The sequence below is a fragment of the Ochotona curzoniae genome, unplaced genomic scaffold (genome assembly GCF_017591425.1).
Source record: "Ochotona curzoniae isolate NIBS_2020 unplaced genomic scaffold, NIBS_Ocur_1.0 scaffold_3208, whole genome shotgun sequence".
In the NCBI taxonomy this organism is placed as follows: Eukaryota; Metazoa; Chordata; class Mammalia; order Lagomorpha; family Ochotonidae; genus Ochotona; species Ochotona curzoniae.
Window position 1 is genome coordinate 9,953,588 of NW_024467106.1, and position 21,310 is coordinate 9,974,897.

A 21,310-nucleotide genomic window follows, 5' to 3' on the forward strand; every position below is an offset into this window, starting at 1 on the left:
CTCTGGCCAGCTGCCGCTGGCCTGGCCTTAGACACAAGCAGTGGGGGATGGCAGCCACCCTGCCTTTCCTCTGCTGCCTAGCTCTCCTCAGACCGGGGCCTGGCACCCTCCAGGCTGGCTGCCTCTGTGATCTTCAGGTGTGGAGATCCTGGACTTCAGTCACCTCCACACTCTGGCCAACGCCCTGCTTAGTGTTTCTGAGAAGGGCCAGGTGCCAGGTGATTATTGAGAAACAACCAACTTCAAAGACCAAGTGGAGAAACAGAAAAATGGGTAAACTCCCCACAGTCTGAGAACAGAAGATACCCAGAGGGGCCTTTGACCCCTGCGGAGGGAGGACGGGGTGGGGGGGAACGGGGAGGGGGCGGTCAGAGAAGGCACAGGAAGCCCGTTCTCAAGTTTACAAAGTCCTGCAAAAGTCCAAACCAAGTCCCCACAGGTGCTGCAGGACAGTGCCCGCCATAGGCAAGGGGAGCTCAAGCGCAGGCACGGACACCCCTGTGGACACACGGCCTCAGTTCAGCAGCTGTGTGGTTACCCTCAGACGCTGTATCCCAGGGGGCTTGTCTTCAGCCCTTGGCCAAAGTCTCTGGTCTGGGGTGCTAAAAACCAGCAGCAGGGATCAATTCAGGGTGGTGGAAAGAGCTAGAAGCCACCAGGGCAACCTGCTATCTGCTTAGCTGGGCAGCACAGCTCACCAGCCAGGACCAGCCCACAGCAAGCATGTGAGCACACAGACCTTCCAGGGCTGCTGCAACTGGCCCTGGCCCATCGGTTCCTGCTCCCCTCCCTGGTGGTCCTGAAACCACTCACGGCATGCCCACCATGCACCTCTGCCCAGGCAGTTCCCTCGCCAGGAAGGCCGCGCCCATCCCCTCTGCCATCTGGGTTTTGGCCAATCCTTGGAATAAAGGACTCTAACTAAAGAATCTGGAGTTGTATTTGGTCAACATTCATGCTTTGTTTTGCCCACACTGTGCTTGACATTTTTAAGTTTTGAATCAATTGCCAACGTTTAAAGATGTGAAATTTTTAAAATGTCGCAAAAAAAAAAAAAAAGACACAGTTCTGCTTTCTCTTACAAATAAATCCAAAGGCCTAGGGCTGTGGTGTACTGGCTGCTGCCCCCCAGCAGAACGCTTCCGAGATTGTCACAGTTGTCACAGTGCTGAGATGACCAAAGACTCTCAGGTCACAACACTCAAGACCACTACACGTCACACCTGCCCCCAGGGCCACGCTCAGAGCCTCACACACAGTACCACAACACATCATGCCCGCCCCTCACACACAACGGGCTCCCTGGTCACAACACACAGGAATCCAGCAGGAATCCAACATGCCATACCTGCTTCCGGGGCCATACTCTGAGCCTCATGTAGGAACCTTGGGCCTCCTTGCACGATGTCCAACAGGGACTGGATGATGCCCTTCATGACTGGGGCTACTCTGACCAGCTAGACACACCTACAGAAGAACCCCACTTAAACCTCCAGGGCAAATCCAGATTCCTGGCATCACTATTAGATCACTGCTTCAAAAGTTGTGCCTTTGGGCTGGCATTGTGCTGGGTAGATTAAGCCACCATCTTGATGCTGGCATCCCATACCAGGGTGCCCGCTGAAGTCCCAGAGGCTCCACTTCCAACCCAGCACCTTCCTAATAAGCCTGAAAGCAGCACAATGGCCCAGGTACATGGGATCCTGCCACCCACATGGGAGACCAGAATGAGCTCTAGGCTCCGGCCACTGAAGCAGGTAAAAGACTGATCTTACTCACTCTCAATTTCTCAAATAAAGAAAATAATTTTTAAATGTTGTGCTTTCTAGATCCCAGCCAAAGTCAGAGCAGTGACGCTGGCATCTTCCCACCTCCCTAAGAAGGTAGCAGGAGTCCTGGCCAGCTCCCAACAATGATCCCGGGACTCCCGTAACGCTGACAAGCAGACATTGGGTGCAGGAATGCACAAAGCCACAGCCCCTTGGTGCCTGCCTGGAGGAGGCCTGCCTTACTTTGAAGCTGCTAACCAACTCTCTTTCTCCAGTAACTGAAACTCCGTGGGGTTCTCAAGGTCACAGATGCTGTGGCAGGAAGAGCTGGCTTTGTTCTGCTGCTCTGACTGACCCAAACACAGCTGCCCTACCAAACAGCTTCTGGGCAGTGGCAGAGTACATCCGTGGCCCTGCTGCAGGGTGGGGGTGTGTGTGCAGCGAGCAGGAGCAGACACCGACTGCGTCCTCACCCGCAGGAGCACTGCTTCCCGTGTCCAGGTTTGCCTGATATGCGAGCACCCTCAGTCCCTCTCGGGGTGCGCTCCCAGCCCAGGTGCAGGGCAGTACCTGGAAGAAAGGGCTCAGCGCCGTGTAGGCTGGCCACTTCGGCAGACTCACCTCCTCCCTCTGAGCCTTGGTGCTGTCACACAGAAAACAAGGACATAAATATCTGATCTGAGACAATCTACCTTTCAAGGGGACCCAGATGAGCTTTAAGAATCACAAAACACCAGGCCAAAGCCAGCCACTCTAGGACCTGGCACAACACTTGGCACACAGTAGGTTCTCTATGTGCCATTCACAACGTAAATGATTATTGGGCACTTGTACCGTGCCAGGTTACACGGTAGGTGCCAGGACTTCCACAGCATGTCTGCCCTTCAGAGGAGGGATATAGCCAGCTGACACATCATAAGAACTGCATGAAAAGAAGGACCAGAACGCTATGGGACCAAGACTAGGCTCCCCTGGTGGGGGGGGAAGGGCAGCAGCACCTCTCAGCTGCTGAGAGCTCTTTCCAAACAGGCCCAGTTAAAGACACATGTGCACCCAGATATGTGCCAAGAAATAACAATGCCACACTAACAATATGGACCTGACCCTTTGCCACATGGCTAACAGACCTTCTCCTTACACCTGGCTGCACCAGACTGCTGGGTCCCATCCACCAAGAAGAGTTGCTGCCCTGGCCCCAGCAGACCTGAGAATCATGCCGCCTGCTGTTGCCAAACTGGCCCTGTGCCTGCCAGGCACTGAGTCCTGAACAGATTCACCAAACATCACTGTACTCTGTCATCCCAGTTCTTAAAAAGCGTGGTTCTCAGCTCACATGGAACACAACAGGCAAAGCCCTACACAGGGAGCACTGTGCTTCAGACCCAGCCCCAATCCCTGTCACTCCGATCCTGGCTCCCCCTACCTGTTTCTGCTGCCCATCTGCCACTCCCCGTCTTCCCAGTGCCTGGAGCTGTTCCCTCCTCTCACAGTAGTCACCTCTCTAGTCCTCCAAGCACTAGGTTCATGAGGTACCCTGCTACCTGCTGAACTCACACTTACGCCTCAACTTCTGCCACTTCTTCCATGAAGCCCTCCCCAATTCTTTAAGAGCTGGCCCAACTCTTGTCTACTCCATCCCTCCCAGGGAGGTGTGAAAATGGACAGACAAGTGGCTCCAACTCTCTGCCCATTCTTGGGAATATGCCTTCCTCTCACTCAGCCTCAGCCTGCCCGTTTGTACAGAGATAGCTGTGACTTCTCATTCCGAAGCTCTAAGAAAGCTTGGTCACATCTTTAGTGGGGAGGAGCACACATATTGTGGCTCAGCCCAAGGTTCTGGAGGTTGGGAAGGTGCTGCATGCTTGCTCTGTTCTATCAAGAAGGGCAGGACAAGGGCAGCTCTTAAGACCACAGTGGCCCCCAAAAGACTTCCTGGATACCAAGGGAAGAGACCCCAGACACCAGCACAGAAAAGGGGGGTAAAGAAAAGATCACAAGGGCCTGGCACAGTAGCCTAGTGACCAAAGTCCTCACCTTGCACACACTGGGATCTCATATGGGCATCAGTTCTAATTCCAGCGACCCCACTTCCTATCCAACTCCCTGCTTGTGGCCTGGGAAAGCAGTCAAGGACAGCCCAAAGCCTTGGGAGCCTGCACCCATATAAGAGACCGAAAGGAGATTCTGGCTCTTGGGCTTTGCATCGGCTCAGCTCTGGCCGTTGTGGCCACTTGGGGAGCAAATCAGTGGACAGATCTTCTCTCTCTTCCTCTCTGTATATCTGACTTTCCAATAAAAATAAAATCTTAAAAAAAAAAGAGAGAGATCATAAAGTCAGCTTGAGATGAGAGGGCCAGCTGCAGGCAGGAGGGATTGGGGTCTGAGAAGTGACTAGGATCAAAGTGGGAAGAGGAAGGAGGCGTTCCAGACACAGGGAACAACAGGAGACAGGAAATGCACAGCGTGACTCCGGCTAGCATGCCTCACACAGGCACCATGCTGCTAAACATTTAGCTTGACCCTTCTCTATTCCTTTGGACACCCCCTGGACAGGAACTGCGGTTTATTCCATGTGATAGAGTCCAGTCAGCTCCCCAACTCACAGAGCGAGGGAGTAGTGGAGCTGGGAACCAGGCACCTGCCTGCAGCCGCCTGAGTTTACAGGGCAGACCAGGGTGAGAGACCTCAGGGGAGAGGGTGACATCTCAAAGACAAGAGGCTGGAGGCTCCTGAGAGACTCGTTAAGCCGTGGAAGTCAGGCTCCTGGTCCCTGCAAACTGAAGCTGAATGACACTGAACCCAGCCCGGCATCTGGTGATCAATTCTCCATATGTCCTCCCGATGCATGGGAGCCAGCAAGCTGACTCTGCGCTCGGTGCCTGCAAGAGGCCGGGGAGCTGCTGCTACTGCCTCAGCAAGAGAGAGCTGCTAAAAGCAGCACGTGCCTGCGGCCATGAGGGACAGGAGAAGCAGCCAGTCAGGAGCCGTGGCTGTCAGTGGCCACAGCGACAGGCTGGCGCGGAGCTGTTGCCAGGGCGGCCTGAGTCTGCCTGCACAGGCTCCGTGACTTCTCTCCTGGGCCTCTGGCACAACTGGCCAGGGCCTCCCTGTTGAGCGCCTGGCCCTTCTATATAACCTCAAAGCAAGACAGCAGCAGCCCCACAGGGGGCCACCAACATTAAGGACAGGAGGCACAGGCACACCTGACATGCCAGAAACACGGTCCTTGTTTGCATCAGAGCCCAAACAGGGGCCTCGGCTGGGTGGGGGCTTGAGGACTTCTGGACTAGAAGTCCCAGGAATCCAGGCTCAGCTTGTAGGACACCTGCCACCAGGTAGTGCCTGCCCCTCGTGGGGAGTGGAGGGGAGGGGTGGGAGGGATTCTGGGTGTGCAGCGAGGCGGCGGGGGTGGAGGGAGGGGAGGAGGAAGTCCCTAGGATGGGGTGGGGCTGGAAGAGGCAGGGGATGTGACAGGAGGCAGACAGCACCTCAACGGGAGCTTTCCCCCAGGTCTCCTGCCAGGGCTGGCACACAGCTGCCACCCTGGGGGAGCTTTGGGACATGGTGGCCCAGGTGTTGCTATGCACTGTGCTGATTGGTCCAAAACACACAGATGTGAATTACAGCAAGATACACGTATGTGTATGTTGAGTGGACTGACCCCAGGGCAGACCCACAGGACCCCTTGACAGTAATCCCCATGTGAAGAGGCTGCAGCATCTATTGTGCTACAGATGTGTGGCCACTAGCACAGCAGTGGGAAGCATGGTTCTGCCAAGGGCCATTTGAGAATTTATATCATCATCTGTGGGCCATACAAAATTATTCTTTTAAACATTAGCCTGCTACAGATTTATTGAATTTTCAGTCCCACCTACAGTAGTCTTGAAAGGGTCAGATCACATGATTTTGCGGGCTTTTTATGGCCTGCAGGCTGAAGATTCCACACCCCCACACTAGTGCCATGAGTGGCGTCGAGTGACCACACAAACTGACCCTATGGCCACATGGGCGGCAGCATCCTGTGTGTGCCTGCCCTGATGTTCCAACTAGTTGGCAGGCCATGCTCCGGAAGCCGCCAGGGCCTGAAACTCTCTGACCCGGCATCCCTCCACTTGACTGAAGGGCCTGGCCCTGCGCAGAGGACGAACTGTAAGTCCCTGCCATGAGAGCCCTGGGGCTTCCTGAAGTCACTAGTGGTGCAAGGAGCTGTCTTGGCGAGAGCTTGCAGAGTTCCGCATGAGCCTCACTTTATGTCATGCTTCTCCTGGAAGCTGCTAGGGCAGAGGTGGTGGTGCTGCCACTGCTGATCGATCACCGAGGCTCTGGAGTCTACCCAAGGAATCTGACAACTAGGCAGCCACCTGGCCCCAGGAGGGAGACAGCAGGGAGGACCAGTGTGCAAGCACACACCTGCTTCTGAGTGGCTTCAGAACGCAGCAGAGAAAGCCAGTGGACGGCCAATGCACTCCTGAGAACAAGCACAGTGCGCAGGTGGAGTCCACCCACGTGCCAGGCAGAAGGGGTGTGGGACAAGCCTTTCTGCATATCCTCCACTTGAGTTCAGACTGGCCATAGTCTATGGCTGCTGTGGGACAGGAACTGCCTACCAGAAGGCGAGAGCTGCTACAGTCACCCTGAACACCACTTAAGGGCTGCGTTTGGCCTTCCTGGCTTTGTGTCTCTATGAGGGAACTGGTTCTGAGGGTGAAGGAACAGGAGCAGAAATGAGGGTAGCCCTGCTAGGGCGCCTCTGGGGTCCTCCCTCTGGCAGCACACCCTGCCTCAGGGTCAGAGCTGCCTGACACCCACGGGAGGGGTTCTGCTGCTTATCTGAAGAACTTTGGAGAGTGCAATCTGAGCAGGACAGAGCTCTGGGCTGCCCTCCTCATATGCAACATGTAAACACTTACCCCCAAGCCGGGGAGGGGTGGCAAGCAACAGTGAACAGCTAGTTAGACCCGAGTTTGGGCTGAAGCCACTCCAGCCAACAGCAGCAGCCAAGTGTGCTAGGCCAAGTTCCAGCTTCATTAGGGGCTCAGCACCCCATGGTGCCTGAAGGGCACAGTTCCCCAAACTGGAAGGTCACCTGTGGCACTGCCACCTTTCCCAGAGCTGACAGATGGGAATCCTCACACTGGGGTGCTCTCAGAATCACCTGGCCGGGGTGGGGGTGAGGGATTGCCATGGATACAAATTCCAAAGACTGCCTCATGAATTCCAGGGCTTCTGGCCAGATCCCCACAGCACTATGGTGCGCAGTTATTTGCAGAGTCAAGAGGTCAGGTGACCTCCTAACATCCACAGGACACGTTCGGACTCTGCCCACATGGCCACCACTTCCAAAACTGGTGCAGGTAACTAATAGGCCCTACCTGACGACGGGCCAGCTGGGAGAGACGGCAGGGAACAAACCAACCCACTTCACATAGAGGAGTGTGTTATTCACAGCATGTTTTCAAACAGGACTCACTAGTTGATGTAGTATTTTATCATCAGAAAATTATCCCTGTCATGATTCTGTTATGAGGAAGCAAAGACCCTGGATGACAGAAGGGCCACCTTTGGGCTGGAACAGGCTCCCTCCCTCTCCCTGCAGTCCGGAGTTGCCAAGGCTAGCTCCCCGAAGCAGGTGGGGTGGCCCCTGGCTTGGGGCTATAAGGGCCCACGTTCAAGTCTGGTACCTGCCATTAAGGACTACATGACCTTGGGTGAGTTGTTAACCATCTTTAGTCTTGGTTTCCTCATCTTTGCCATGACAAGGCTCCATTTCCTAGGGCTGCCTGAAGGTCAGGGCTACACAGGGCTGCTTCAGATGTACTGGGTGTCTCCATGCTCCCCTAGCTGCTCTGAGGTGGCTCTGTCACTCCTCTCTTCCTCAGGGAAGCCAGCCATGACCAGGTGCCGTAAGAGCTCCTCTACTATGGGAGGGGTGGGGCCTAGCGACATGGTTGGTTCTAACAGGATAGTGTCCCCTCCTGTCCCATGGCTGGCTCCTGACCTGATGGCTCAATGATGGCTGATTCCAGCCTCTGTAAGATCTAGATGGGTGTTGTGCCCTAAAAGGTTCTCTCCCAGACCCTCCGGCACCTCTGGAACATCAGAACCCAGTGCTGGCCCTTCTGCTGCTTGAGACCTGGCCTCGCACAGCTCTCCAGATTTCGCGTAGTAACACCTTCTCAAGTTTCGGAAGCAAACCAAAGTCATTTGCCAACTATTTTCTCCCATTAATCTCACAATGCATTTGCTATTTTCCCCCCATAATGACTCATTTAGCAGCAACGCAGCAATTAGGCAAACCACAGAATATCGATTTTCTAAGTGGGAGAAATGTCAGCACAAACATCGTTTCATGCCTGTCAGAGGCTGGCTCTTGACAAGGTGGACCCTGGGAGGGTGGAACTGTATCTGCTGAATGTTACATGGGATGCAGCAATCTGATACAATTATCACACAACATCTGAGGCTCCAAGGTATATCTGGGAGGTGGCACAACAATTGTGCCCATTTTAGAGACTGGCAACTTGCCCCTGTTCATACAGGAAGCCGAGTCAGATTCAGGCCCCAGCCGAGTGCCCTCTGCAACCATAACATGGCATATAGCATCACCAAGGAGACATGCAAGATATAAAACTGAACCGTGAGTCACCCTGCAACCTCAGGGCAGCCACCAAGCCCAGGTGCCATGATGATGCCCTGCAGACCACCTTGGCCATGCCCAAGCTTGGCCTGGAGTACGCTGAAAGGCCTCAAGGAAGCCAGCCATCTCATGCCCTCTTCTATCCTCACTCCCACTGGCCCCATGATAAGAGCCTCCCTAGTTCCTGGGCACTTCAAATACCCCCATCCCGTCAAGAGAGGCCAGAGGAAGGAAACGAGTACTGGCGCCAGGCTTGTCCCCAGGGGAAACAATGACAGAGGCTTGGGACTCTGGGTTCTATCAACCTGGGAAGGTGACAAGAACAACAAGCCAGCAGGGCGCACCTCAGCCAACACACTGACATTTCCCCAGGGAGCAAACAGGTCCCTGTGGCCAAGAGGTGAAGGTCCAACAGGCTGGCTGGACTTAAATATCATTTCTCTAATTTGGCTTCAATGCATACCCTCTCTGGGACTTCATTACCTTAACTGTTCAATGGAATAACCCCCACCCTAAGAGACCCCTAACTGGTGTCCAGGTTAGGCAGGAAATGATGAAATGCCACAGGAACACTGGCTAGGGAAGCTCAACAAAGGGAAGAATTCCCACCAGTCAGCACAGCAAGCAATGGCAGAGCTGCTCCTGGTCCCTGGACAATGGTAGACTGTGCAAAGGCCACGTGGCTGGGAAGCAGGTGAGTGCCTCCAAGTGTTCACTAAGCGCTTCCTTGGGCTGTCTGCTCCATGGAATCCCCTTGTCTGCTCCAAGGAATTGCATCCTGAGGTTCTGGGGAGCCCAGTGTGAGGGATACACCCACAGGAATCAGGACTAGGCGAGGTGGCACTGAGAGCAAGCCCTGTCAAGCGCTGGAGCACTTTCCTCAGCATCAACACAAAATCAGGAACTCGGATCCTGCAGCCGGAGTCACTCGCAGACAAGCCCCTGGTTGCAACAAGTAGCTTTCAGTGGGGAGACCCTAAGCGGAAACAGACACTTCCACCGCTCCCCATCTTTGGGGAAGCCCTGCCTCTTCTGGTTAGCAGGGAAGGGGACGAGCCCTCACTATAGCTGATGGTACTTTGCCAAGAGAATCTGGGGACCACATAAAGCTCAGGACCGCAGGCTCTGTGTGCACTCCACCCACAGACCCTGAAGGAAGCAGGACTATCACCAACATTCCCAGACACCACCAGAACCAAGCAGATACCTCAGCACCCCCCAAGCCAATGCCCGCTACTCTCCCCAGGATGCTTACTGCCTGGAAAGGCCAAGGAGTCCGGGAACCAGCAGCTGATCCGAGGGCTCCAGCGTGCCCATCCATGGCTAGCCCATCCATAATGGTGCAGACTTCACTCCCAGCAAGGGCAAAGCTTTATTAATTATTCAGGGAATGGTGCAATTATGCAAATCTGAGGGCAGCCTCTGCCTGACTACTGCCTTCTGCAGAAGCAGTGGAGAGGGAGCTGGGGAGGGCCCACTCACACTGCTGGATCCACGGGAACCACTCAGCCAGCAAAAGGCCCAATAAACCCCTGCAGCCTAGAGCAGGCCAAGCCCAGCCCGCCCATCACCCCATGGAGGACTCTGACCAGGCAGGGCCAGCGGGGCCTACAGCCATCTGAAGGCTGGATTCTGAGAACCCGGGATGCCTTCTTTCAGAAAACTTACCCCTATTACCTGTTGCTGAGCCAGCAATGCCGTCATTCACAGCTTGCTCCTGCACAACCTAAGGGCAGGGAACACTTCCAAAGTCTGCTTCTGAGGAGAGGCAACACCCAACCAACCTTGTGTTTACCAAATAATGTCCTGAGAACATCCTGTCTGCAGATGCTAACAGCTGCTGCTGCGATCCCTGGATGGAACAGGGAAGCTGGTTTCATCACCGCAGTACCTCCCAGGGCCTTTAACCTCCCTGAGCACACACGACTGCCCTCCGGGGAGGAAGCTGAATTTATTTGTGCACACAAGCCCCACCGAGTCAAACAGCTCCTGGACAGACTGCTTCCCTGACCAAGCAGTGATCATGGAATGCCTTCACCCCAAGCTCCCAGCAACACTGCTAGGATGAGGTTCTCCATAGACTGTGCCGGGAAATACTGCTTGGGCACTCCGGCAGCATAGGCAGCAGGAGGTAAGAAAGAGAGCAAGGCCTTTTGGGGCAGCCCTGGCTTGGGAGGGTCTATGTTTCACTCTGCTCTCTGCCAGCACCACTTGCCCCTGATTCCAAAATGCTTCGGAGGTTTTCACTACCTCTATCAACAGTGATTACCAAAACCACAGGCCTCGTGCTATGAGGGGCTGCACTGGACACCTCAGACAGGCTGCCTGGGACCCTGGGTGTGGCCAGGGCACTGCTACCAGGCATTGTGTCTCCAGTTGGCTGAGGGCTACAGCTCCCATTGTGTGGCCTGCAGCTCAGGCAAGGCTCCTTATGGATCTGCATCAGCAATGCCAGGGTCGGGGAGGGGGTCCTGGAATCAAACCACACCCTGTCCCACAGATCCGAAGAAAAGCTGGCTGGAAGGCCCTGCCTGCTGCTGTCACTGGCAGCGTGGACCGGCAATGTAGTCAGGCAGTCAGGAGGTCGAATCCTAGCTCACACCTCCCAGGCCCAGATCCTGGCCCTCAACCCCTTCTGTCCCTCCTCCCTGGTGAGTACTTGAACTTCTCAGTGGGGACTGTAGTCCACCCCTCCTGGCTCGGCCACTCCCTTCATAGCCATTCTCCTCCCCAAGCAGGCCCCTCCAGGCTGTGCTGAAAGAGCTCTACTCCCAGCTGGGGATACCTGGTTCAGCTGGAAGTGTCAGCTAGCGCTGTCCTGTGGCTTTGACTTAGGGGAGCCATGCTTCAATCACATAACTGTCACTGGCTTGACCAAACTGTCATCACTCAGTCTGTAACCAGGAATCTGGGAGGTGGTTGGAGGAGGTGGCCCTGTGGGCACAGGTGGGCTGGCTCTAGACCTGGAGTAAGGAAACCTCTGTTCCAACTCCAGCTCCTCTCCTTCACCTTGCGGATTCCCACCCATCTCACCTGCCGCATCTAAATGCCCTGAGCACCGCGGGGGGTGGGAGGGTGGAGGGGATGAGGCACTGGTGTGGGGGAGCTGCTGAGAAGACAGGCACAGGGAAAGGTCCCAGCATCTCTCTATGGAGTGATGGGTCAGTTCCAAAGCCCTCACAGCTTTCGGAGGGTGGCACTGCCTGACAGCAGGCTCCACACAGCAAGGCGCTCAGGGTCCCTGTTTTTTGGCTTTCCATTTCACTATCTGTGAACCTTCTTGTTAGGAGGAATTGGTTTGCAAACTTGTCACAACATGACTCCTATGACTCCTCAGCCCAACACCTCTCACTGAAGGTCTGAGGCGGGCCCCAAGAACCACACTTTACCAGGCGTACCAGGCCCTCTCCTGCTCTCTGACTTTGCAGAAAGCAGCGAGTCCCCCCAGAGACAAGCACAGGACTGAGTTTCCTGGTGAAATCTGGGGAGGGGAGACAGGAGGGGCAGGGCTGGTGGGGTTGGGAACAATCTATTCATCCATCTCCCCCTACTCAGCCAGAGAGGCATGGTTGAGGCTCACACATCCTTTGTATGCTAACAGCCACAGCTGCACCACAACGCGCTTTGATCATGAATGTCAAAAAGACAGAGCATGAAATTAACTTCCCCTTAGTCAGTGGGCACAAGGAGATGTTACACTAATTTATGGTCCTCCCTATGAAAACACCCCACGACAATGTCACATCAAATTAGAGCCCATGCCACCCCAGTGTCATCTATATCTGCCCAATGCTTGCTTTCACAATTAGGGTGGGCCTGCAAACAACAGCCCTGTTTGTTCCACAAAGGTGCAAGTGATGGGCAAGTGACAACAGTCCTAGGGTTAATGGGTGGGAAGTGGGGCAGCTGCCAGGGTCAGCGGGAGCAGGCAGTGGGGGAAGGCCAAAGAGGGGTGTCACTTGATAGAGTAACTCAGCCCCCAGAGAGTATGATGCAGGGAAAGGCCAGTTCCCGAATCACCAGCCCCAGTTTAGAGGTGGGAAACCCAACAGAGAGCTCTGCTGGCTTTCCTACGTGCTAGCAATGGAGCCACACCCAGGGATCGCCTCCAGTAACTCTATTCTCTCCACTCTAGCCTGTTCCTCTAGCCTGGCCTGTCTAGTGGCAGACAAGGTAGCAGTAGCAGCAGGAAGGACAAGAGAAGGCAAGGAGATGGCCAAGAGCTTGTCAGGCTGACCGCTGGCCCACCAGTCATACACTGCCAAATCCTGAACACCAGCCTCCCTGTGCCTCCTTGCCAGCCCAGTGCCAAGCCACTGCCATCAGCCAAGGGCTACAAGGGACAATCCCACGAGTGAAGAGCATACAGGCCTCCTGGGGAGACACACCTCGTTCTTGACATGTCGCCAGAAGACGGCTTGATCTACAGCAGTGGAGTCACCTCCCAGCCTCCCCCAGGGATGCCTAGGTATGGAGCCAGGAATCCCTGCAAGGGAGACTGGGTGCTGTCTCCCTCCCTTGCTATCCTCACTCCACACCCCACCTGCTGCACAAGTGGTGGCTTCCACAAGGATTCCCTTTATTACCTGTGCACACAAAGATAGACAGGTCATAAGGCCCTAGTGGACAGAGGGGACAGTGGCAGCACAGGCATGGTCTGGCAGCGAGAGAGCTTTCAGCAGATGCTGGGAGCAGAGTGGGCAGTCACAGCCATTATTTGTTATAAGATGGGCAGAAGGGGGGCAGAGAGAACCCATGCTAGTTCATGGTCATACTGAGAATAGATGGCAGGGCCTGGCCAAGAGTCCAAGCAAAGGGTATGAAAGCAAGGTCTCACTTTAAATATGGGCCACAGATGGCTCCACACCGAGTCCCGAGGCAAGCTGAGCATTTGGGGAAGTCAGGCCTTGAGAGGATGCCTCGGACTCCCAAGCTGTGCCTTGGGGAGGCAACAGGCGAAGGCCTCCAGAAAGGCAGGGAAGGGGGCAGCCTCAGGGCACAGTGATGAGGGCATCTCGCTCCTCTCTGAGGCTGGGACAGTGTTAGTGCAGTCCAGGCCCGCTGGGCACACCCACCTGGCTGGGGTGCCAACCAGGCCACTCTCAGGCTGGTGGATCGATGGCTAGAAGACTGGAGTGACCAGAGCTTTGTGCAGAGCCTCATGGGGGAGTGGGCTGGCAGCTGGGCAGAAGTGAGCATATCCTGCCAGCCCAGGAGACACCACACCAGTCAGGACAGTCTCTCAGTCTCCCTATGATCTCCTCTGTGTTTCTTCTGCAGCCTTCTGAAATAGCCATTAATTAGAGGCTGGTAATTAACTTTCTGGTTCAAGTAATATTTGGCAAAGGAATTCCATTAAAAGTCAATGTGTATGTCCCAAGACATGGGGCCTGTCAATGGCAGGGCTACCTGGAAAGGATGGAAGAGGCCCCTTGGCACCTGGGGGTGATGTATAGCACCTGAAGGGGAGAGGGAGAGAAAGAGCTTTTCTCCAGAAAATTCTTACCAAGAAGGTGGGCAATTTGTTAACAAAACCAGCCAGCTCAGAAAGTGTGTGCATGGGTGCAAACACAGGCATGTACACAACTGCTCAAAACACAGAACATATTACATACAAGAGCACAACAGGGTCTGTGGAAACACACACACACACACTGGTACACATACATGAGACGAAAACACGCAATAATAAATGGTTATCAACACTGGGCTCTAGGTAAACTGAGCTCTGAGCCATTACCTATACTCAACCCACAAAAATAGCTACTTTGGTCCAACCCAATATGACATCACATTAGTCTGTTCCAAGTGCTTTACATGTATTAACTCGTTTTAAATGCACAGACACGTACAAGGGCATTTACGCATAATATGCATACACCTTCATGAGGACGGGGCGTCCCTGCAGAGACACACGAGGACATGCACGTGCTGGACAGAAAGGCCCCCCCCAGCCTGGGGCTAAGCGCTTTCTCACTAGCTGATTTCCACTGTTCCTAAAAATACTGCCCAGCTCGGATCTTTGGAAGGTACATGAGGGAACTGCAGATCTAAAAGAGGGCAATAAAAATGAGAAAGCAAAAAACAGACTGGCTCTTCTCTAAGGCCAGGTCATGTTCTGTGACTCGCCCCTCCCTCTTTGGAGATGAGGTTCAAGTATGTGGCTCTAATCCGGCCGGCCCCCAAGGTGCCCAAGAGGTTCCAAGTACTTCTGTGTGACCAGGAGACGTGGCAGCAGGGCCTGGCTTCTCGAGGGTCATGCACCAGGAGCCTGGGCTTCCCTGGATCTTGCCACCCCCTTTACCACTACTCACTCTGCAGGTGGAAGACCTCTCAAAGTACTGTGTAAACAGAGGGCCTCCTTAGGGTAATTACAGGATTAAGAATTAAACCTGATTCCCTGGTGGAGAGGAAGCTAGAGGAGCTCCAGGTGGGCCTGCCTTACAGGTAATGAATTTCATGCTGCACCTCTGAAGGGGCAGAGAGCCCTCTGGCAGGTGCGGCCCACTTCTGTGGTACCCCTCATAGAAGGGACGGCTCCATGAGGGCCACCAGGAACTCTGCCAGGACCCTCTCAGGCCCCTTCCCAGGACTCAGCGGGCAAAGTCCAGAAAACAGCATTGGATCAATCATGAGCAAGCAAATAAATGTATATAGAGAAGAAATGCCATTTCCCTGTCTATCACTATGACAGGCTGCCCTGATGCTGCCAGACAGGCTTCTGAGGGTGCAAGGAGACACGTGAGCACTGCACAAATCAACGCAGGCTTTTAGGAGTGGGCATTTGCATCCAAAACCTACTGGCTATATTTCTAAGATTCTATCCTGTGGGGAAATATCAGAGCTATTGACGAAGATGATTGTAATCCCAGCATCATTTTTAATCAAGACAAACTAGCCATAACCTAAATATGCCTAATAGATTACAAGGAGGTACAAAGGCTGGAACACGGCACTTCTAAAATAGATGCATGTGGTCCAGCTTGATGGCTCAATGACTAAATCCTCATCTTGCAAGTGCCAGGATTACATATGGGTGATAGTTCGTGTCCCGGCAGCCCTGCTTCCCGTCCAGCTCCCTGTCTGTGGCCTAGGAAAGTAGCGGAGGATGGCTCAAGAAGCCTTGGGAACCTATAACCTTGTAGGAGACCCAGAAGAAGCTCCAGGCTCCTGGCTTTGAATCAGCTCAGCTCTGCCTTTTGTAGCCATTTGGGGAGTGAACCAGCAGACACAAGATGTTCTCTGTCTCTCCTTCTCTGTAGAAATCTGATCTGCCTTTCCAATAAAAATAAATAAATCCTTAACAATAAAATAGGAGATGTGTGAAACACAGAGGAGGGATGTACTTTCCCAGCTCTAGGCAGGAGCAAGGGGCAGTATGCCAGGGCGCCTCTCAACCCCAAGCAAGAAATGATGGCCTACACAGCTCACTGTTCCTCTCCATGCACAGCAGGATCGAGCAGCTCTCCTGAACCTCAGAATGACGCTTCACAATTGCTTGCCTACGTTACAGACCAGTAAACTGAGGCTTATTAAGACAAAGTGGCTTAACCAATCAACATTACCTAACACTTTCTGGAAGCCTACATATTAGCCTAGTGTCTCTCAAGGGCTATGAAAACACTGAATATGTAAAATCCAGTGCCAAATCCTAAGACTTTTTATTAAACATGCACTGAATGTATCTATGTTTCCCACAACATCATCATGATTCGTGGTGCCCATTTCACAGACGTGCAAACTGAGGCTTCAAAGTGACTTGCTCCAAGAATGCTTGGCTTCCAGGGCAAAGATCATATTCTTCCTGTTACTCCTACTGATTGTCTAATCCACACAAAGCTGACAAACCGGTCCAGAGGGGAGGCTGAGAAGGACCAGGCAAGGAAAGGAATGAGCACAAACCCCACCAGGTGTGGGTGTGCAAGCCCTCCTGTCAGCACCAGAAAGGGAAACACAAACCCTGCCTTCCATCTCCCCTGCTCTCCATCAAGCTTCCGCTCTGCCTCCCCCGGGGTGGCCTCCTCCCCAGGGACAGGCCTGACCCGGCCTGCTCCAGGCCAGCCGAGCCATCTGCACGCTCCCGCCTCTGCTCCTAAGCATCTCCTTCCTAGGTGCCATGTCGCCTGGAAGCTTCCCGCGGAAGGCTTTCAGGGTGGGAACTCTAGAGAGAGAGAGACAGAGACAGATAGACACACACACACACACACACACACACACACACACACACACACACCACCACCACCATCACCACCACCACGGCCCCCACCACTCCCCGGAAATCTCGAACTCCACATGCTCTCCGTCTGACCTACCTGCACTGGGCTGCTTGGGTTTCCGAGCCTGGCTCTGGACCAGGCTGGCTGGGAAGGGGAAGAAGCAGGTGGAGAGCCAGAGAGGCCCCAGCACACATGGAGGCCCAACAACAGCAGCCAGAGGAAAGGGACAGGGAACACCAGCCGACCCTCCCAGACCTTCAGGAACACTAACAGATAAACCAACAACTTGAAAATCACTCAGGAAACCCTGTCTGGCTTTGCCCAACAGTGGAGTCCACCCTGCAACATTAGCAGCCTGCAGGAGACAAATGCCTTTGCCTACACACCTTTCACCTGGGAACCTCCGGTGGGCAGCGGCCATGATTACCTGTCCACATTGCTCACTGCCCCAGCCCAGGAGAGGAAAGGAGTGTCTCGGGGCAGGGGAAGCCTGTGGAGAGTGGAACCCAACTAGGACCCCCCTCTACACAAGGCCAATACAAAGGCACAAGCCCGGCCTGCAGCCCTCAGACCCTGGGACCTGGCTGTGCCCACCAAACCCTGGCTGCACCCCAGCCTCCTAACCAGCTAAGTGCCAGCATCCCAGGCCGACTCCTTTCCCAGGAAGCAGAAAGATCCCAGCATAGAACCACCAGGTTTGCAATCTCCAGATGAGAGAATTTCAACACAAAAAATAACCTTCCCTGCATGGCTGTGCAGGGAGCACAGCCAGCATGCCTGAAAACCAGAGTCAGTCCAAGTTGGATCTGAGTGGCCACCCCTGGATGCCCTAGGCACCCCTCTACCTGACAGGACCATGGAGACCCACTTGCCACCCGAGAAGCACCCCCCACCCACGTCTTGTTCCTATCCACTGACAACTGTGCCTCTGCACTTACACCCGCTCCAGCCAGAGGCACCGCAGCTACGGGAGGATGGGGGGAGAGGGGTTCTTCCAGCTAAGCCAAAGGCAGCTCCCCTCCCCGCCCTTGGCACAACCACCCACCTCAGAGTAGGCAGAGGGAGACACCTCTGCACTCAGCCAGGTTCAACCGTGAGCTTTGGGGGAGGGGACAGTCTCACGGCAAATTCTACTCATCAGCTCCAAATGGATAGGATGTCTCCGGGGACTGCCCCAGACGAACACCTGCCCACCCATCCTGGCAGCAGCGGCAAGTGTATTCCTAAGTCAAGCAACAAATCAGGAGACCCTAGTTCTGGCTCAGCCTGTTTCAGCACCACGGCTGGGTGCCGGCATTTCAAACCCAGCCTCACTGTCTGTCCGTGGGAAATCTGGGCTCCCTTCCTGTGCCAGAGAACCCACCAAAACAGATTTTGTTTACAGAAAATTAATAAGACAATCCCACACCACTGCCAGTGACATTCTGCTCCAGCCGCTACCATTCACCACCATTCCCAGAACCGGGCTTATAGTTTCACTCCCAACCCCCATTCTGCATCCCCCACCTTCCCCACCCCAACCCCCACCGCCGGCACACAACAAGCAAGCCTGGCTTGAGGCCAAGCTGGACAGGACCCGCACGAAGTCCTCCGGCCAGAGTCACCAGCCCAGCACTCGGCGGCTTCTCTCACGGCGGCTTCCCGCTAGAGCGAGGTAAACATGACATGCATGCCACCCGCTCCTGGGAGGGCAGACACACTCTGCAGCCCTGCCTCTCCTGCTCCCCGGACAACCACCACATGCACACAAGATGGGGTACGTACACAAGCCCCCGCATGCGAGTGCAGAGGGTCCTGACCCCTGCCAGGGAAAGCGCAGAGAAGGGCATGTTCCTGGGGGAGACAGCCGGAGGTGGGGGCCGGGCAGAGGGAGGAAGGCAGCAAACCAGGTGGCCTGCCGCCCAGACAATAACAAAGATGGGAAGCGAGATTTTCAAAGACGCGGTGGCTGCGCCCAGCACTGAGCTCTGGCCTGGCTGCATCCTTCTGCCAGGGCACGCCTGCTCCCCTGGGGCACCACGGCCATCAGAGAAAAGCCGAGGGTCCTGCCTCAGGCTGGGCTTGGCAGCGGGGGCAGGAAGCCAGTGGCAGGCAGCGATGTGCATGCACGCTGGAGAGGACAGCTCTGGGCTGATAGAAATGAAAGGTCTAGCGATTCCACCGGGATGCAGGAGGGGTAGTCTCCGGGGAGATGCTAGGGGGTGGGACAGCCCCTCAACCCTGGGCAGGAGTTGGGCTGGAACTTGTGCTCCTGTCTGCTGGAACCGAGGAGGGGGGAGGGAAGAAACGTTTTCATTCCACCTATGCCTCCCCCACACAGAGTGCCAACTGGCCAATCGTACACACGGACACGGCCCTATCAACGCAGATGGCAGTGGCCTCGGACGTTGGGGCTGAATGCTGAAAAGGCTCTTTGGAGCCTGCCAGTTCTTTCACCTCCACAAGCTGGAGGTGGGACACGTTCTAACTGGCATGGGAATCCAGCCCTAAAGTGCAAAGGTGCCTGTGGCTGGCACCATTCAGGGAGGAGGACCTGGGCCCCCAGAGGCTGTGTGTGCCCAGTGCCCCCGCAGGGAAATGATGGCTTGCCCTTGCGAGCTGAAGCCTGCTCAGCGGCTGGCAGTCACTGGCTGGAGCCACCTCCCCCAGGAATTTCCACACCTGCTCGCCCAGGAGAGGAGGAGGGAGCAGGAAAGAGCCCTGGGAGTGGCAAACTGAGGAAGCAAAGCAGCTACCTAGGAGGAGAGGACCAAACCGGGCTTCCCCAGTTCCCTGACCTCAGCGCCTGGCCACTGGCCGCCCTGCTCGCCCCAGCCCCCAGCAGAGCAGGCGCCCTACTTAGAACAGCTGTGCCCCCTCAGCGGCCCTGCCCTCCGCTCCTCCCCTCCAGATGTTCACCCTTTCCCTCACTACCAGCTGCCCGGTCTCGGTCGAACCCAGCCCAAAATGCCTTTTGTATCAGATATTTGGGGGGTGGGGGGAGCTCCCGAGGCAGGGGGATGGGTCCTGGGGGGTGGGGAAAGGAGGCGCCACTTCCGTCCCCGGCCCTGGGCACCACACGGCCCGAGGAAACAATGCCCACCTCGGCCACGCGAGGCAGGACTTCTCCGAGAGGGCAGTTCCCGCCTGGCCTCGCCCCGGGCCGAGGACAAGCCTCGCTCGCCTCGCCCTGGGTTGGGGGGAAACGGGAAGGGTCCTCCTGTCGTGTTCTGCCACTCCGAGGTGGCCCCACAAGTTCACGGAGGGAAGGCGGCGTGGGGTCCCCTCCCCCTTGTCGCGCACCCCGGCGCCCGGGCTCTTGCTTTGTCCCCGCGCCCTCGGGGGCGCATCCCGGGGCCGGGCGGCGGGGGGCCGGGCCGGGGCGGCGGCGGTGGCGGCGGCGGTGGCGGCGGCGGCGGGCTCACCTCTCATTGTCCGCGGCGGAGGCGGCGGCGGTGGCGGGTGCGCTCCGGAACCCCGGCAGGATGTGGCGGAAGCTGTGGTTGCGGTCCAGCTTGGGCTGGCTCTTGGTGCGCTTGATGGAGCCCTTGAGGCGGCGGCTGAGGAAGCCCTGCGCGCGGGGCGACAAGAGGGGGAAGGGGAGGCGGGGTTAGCGTGGCGGCGGCGGTGGCGGGCCGGGACCCGCACCCTCACTGGGCGGCCGCGCGGCCGACGGCGGGCCGGGCTCCGGGCTCGGCCCCAGCAGCTCGCCGCCCGCCCGCCGACCGAGCGCCGACGGCCCGGCCCGCGCAGCGCCGCCCGGCCCGGCCCACCCCGCGCCGCCCTCCGGCCCAGCCCGCCACGTCGCCCCCGCCCCCTTAAGCCGCTGTTGCCATGGTGACGGCGAGCCGAGCCGCGCCGACCACGGCCGAAGCCACCCGAGCCCCTCGGACGCTAGGGTGGTGGGCTGAGGGGGCAGGGTGGAGGGGGCGGCCGGGGGCAAGGGGGCGGGGTCGGGGAAGGTGGGGGTCCCTCTTTCAACCAGGGGCCCCAACCTCCCGGCGGTCTCTCGGTCACACCTACCAGAGCAAGGTCACGCCCCCCACCCACCTGGAGGAGTCCACGCCCCCCACCCGGTCGGGGACTGGCCGAGCGCGTTTTTTCACCCGGGAGGCCGATGCTCTCAGGCCCCAGGGCTACAGCTGAGGGAAACTAAGGCTCAGTGAGCAGGCGCGCGTGGTCTTCTCGGAGTCGCCCGCAGTCGTTTGGCAGCACACCGGCCACCCGGACCCCTCGCCAGGCGCCTTTCCTCCTGCAGGCGGCAGTCGTAGGCTGCCAAGGTGGAGCCCTCGGCTCGGAACAGGGCTACCTCAGCTGGGACAACCACCTTGAGCAAGACAGGATCCCTAGAGCCCAGCTCAAGGGGAGGCCGGGGAGTGGGATGGGGCGCTGTATCCTCTCTGAGGGTCTCAGGATGCATCAGTCCATCCACCTGCCCGCCGGGCTGCGGTGCACTGAACACGGAGCCCCCAGCCCCGCCCCCAAGCCGCTGGTCTAGGGGGGACAGGAGACAGGTGGGCGCCTCAAGGGGCCACAGTCTGGATCTTGTTGGGCTTGGGCCCTACAGGCAGCTTGAGGGTAAAGAAAATTTCGCGGGGCGGTGGGTGGGGGGTGGTAGGGAGAGGAGAAGAAGAGGGGGAACCCCCAGGGGGAGCTGGTCTAGCAGGAGTCCAAGGGTCTCACCCATGCCAGGCTCAAATCCGGAA

The 21,310-nt window shown here is 56.4% G+C and overlaps 1 protein-coding gene across 2 annotated transcripts in view; it reads right to left on the minus strand.

The window, feature by feature from the left end:
- The window catches only part of LOC121144857 (DAB2 interacting protein), a 160,345-nt gene that overhangs the window by 48,998 nt on the left and 90,037 nt on the right, over positions 1–21,310 (minus strand). For both annotated transcript variants that reach the window (XM_040963445.1, XM_040963444.1), the window contains exon 3: positions 20,030–20,175. In XM_040963445.1, coding sequence (XP_040819379.1) covers positions 20,030–20,175 — 146 coding nt within the window. The remainder of the gene's footprint in view (positions 1–20,029; positions 20,176–21,310) is intronic.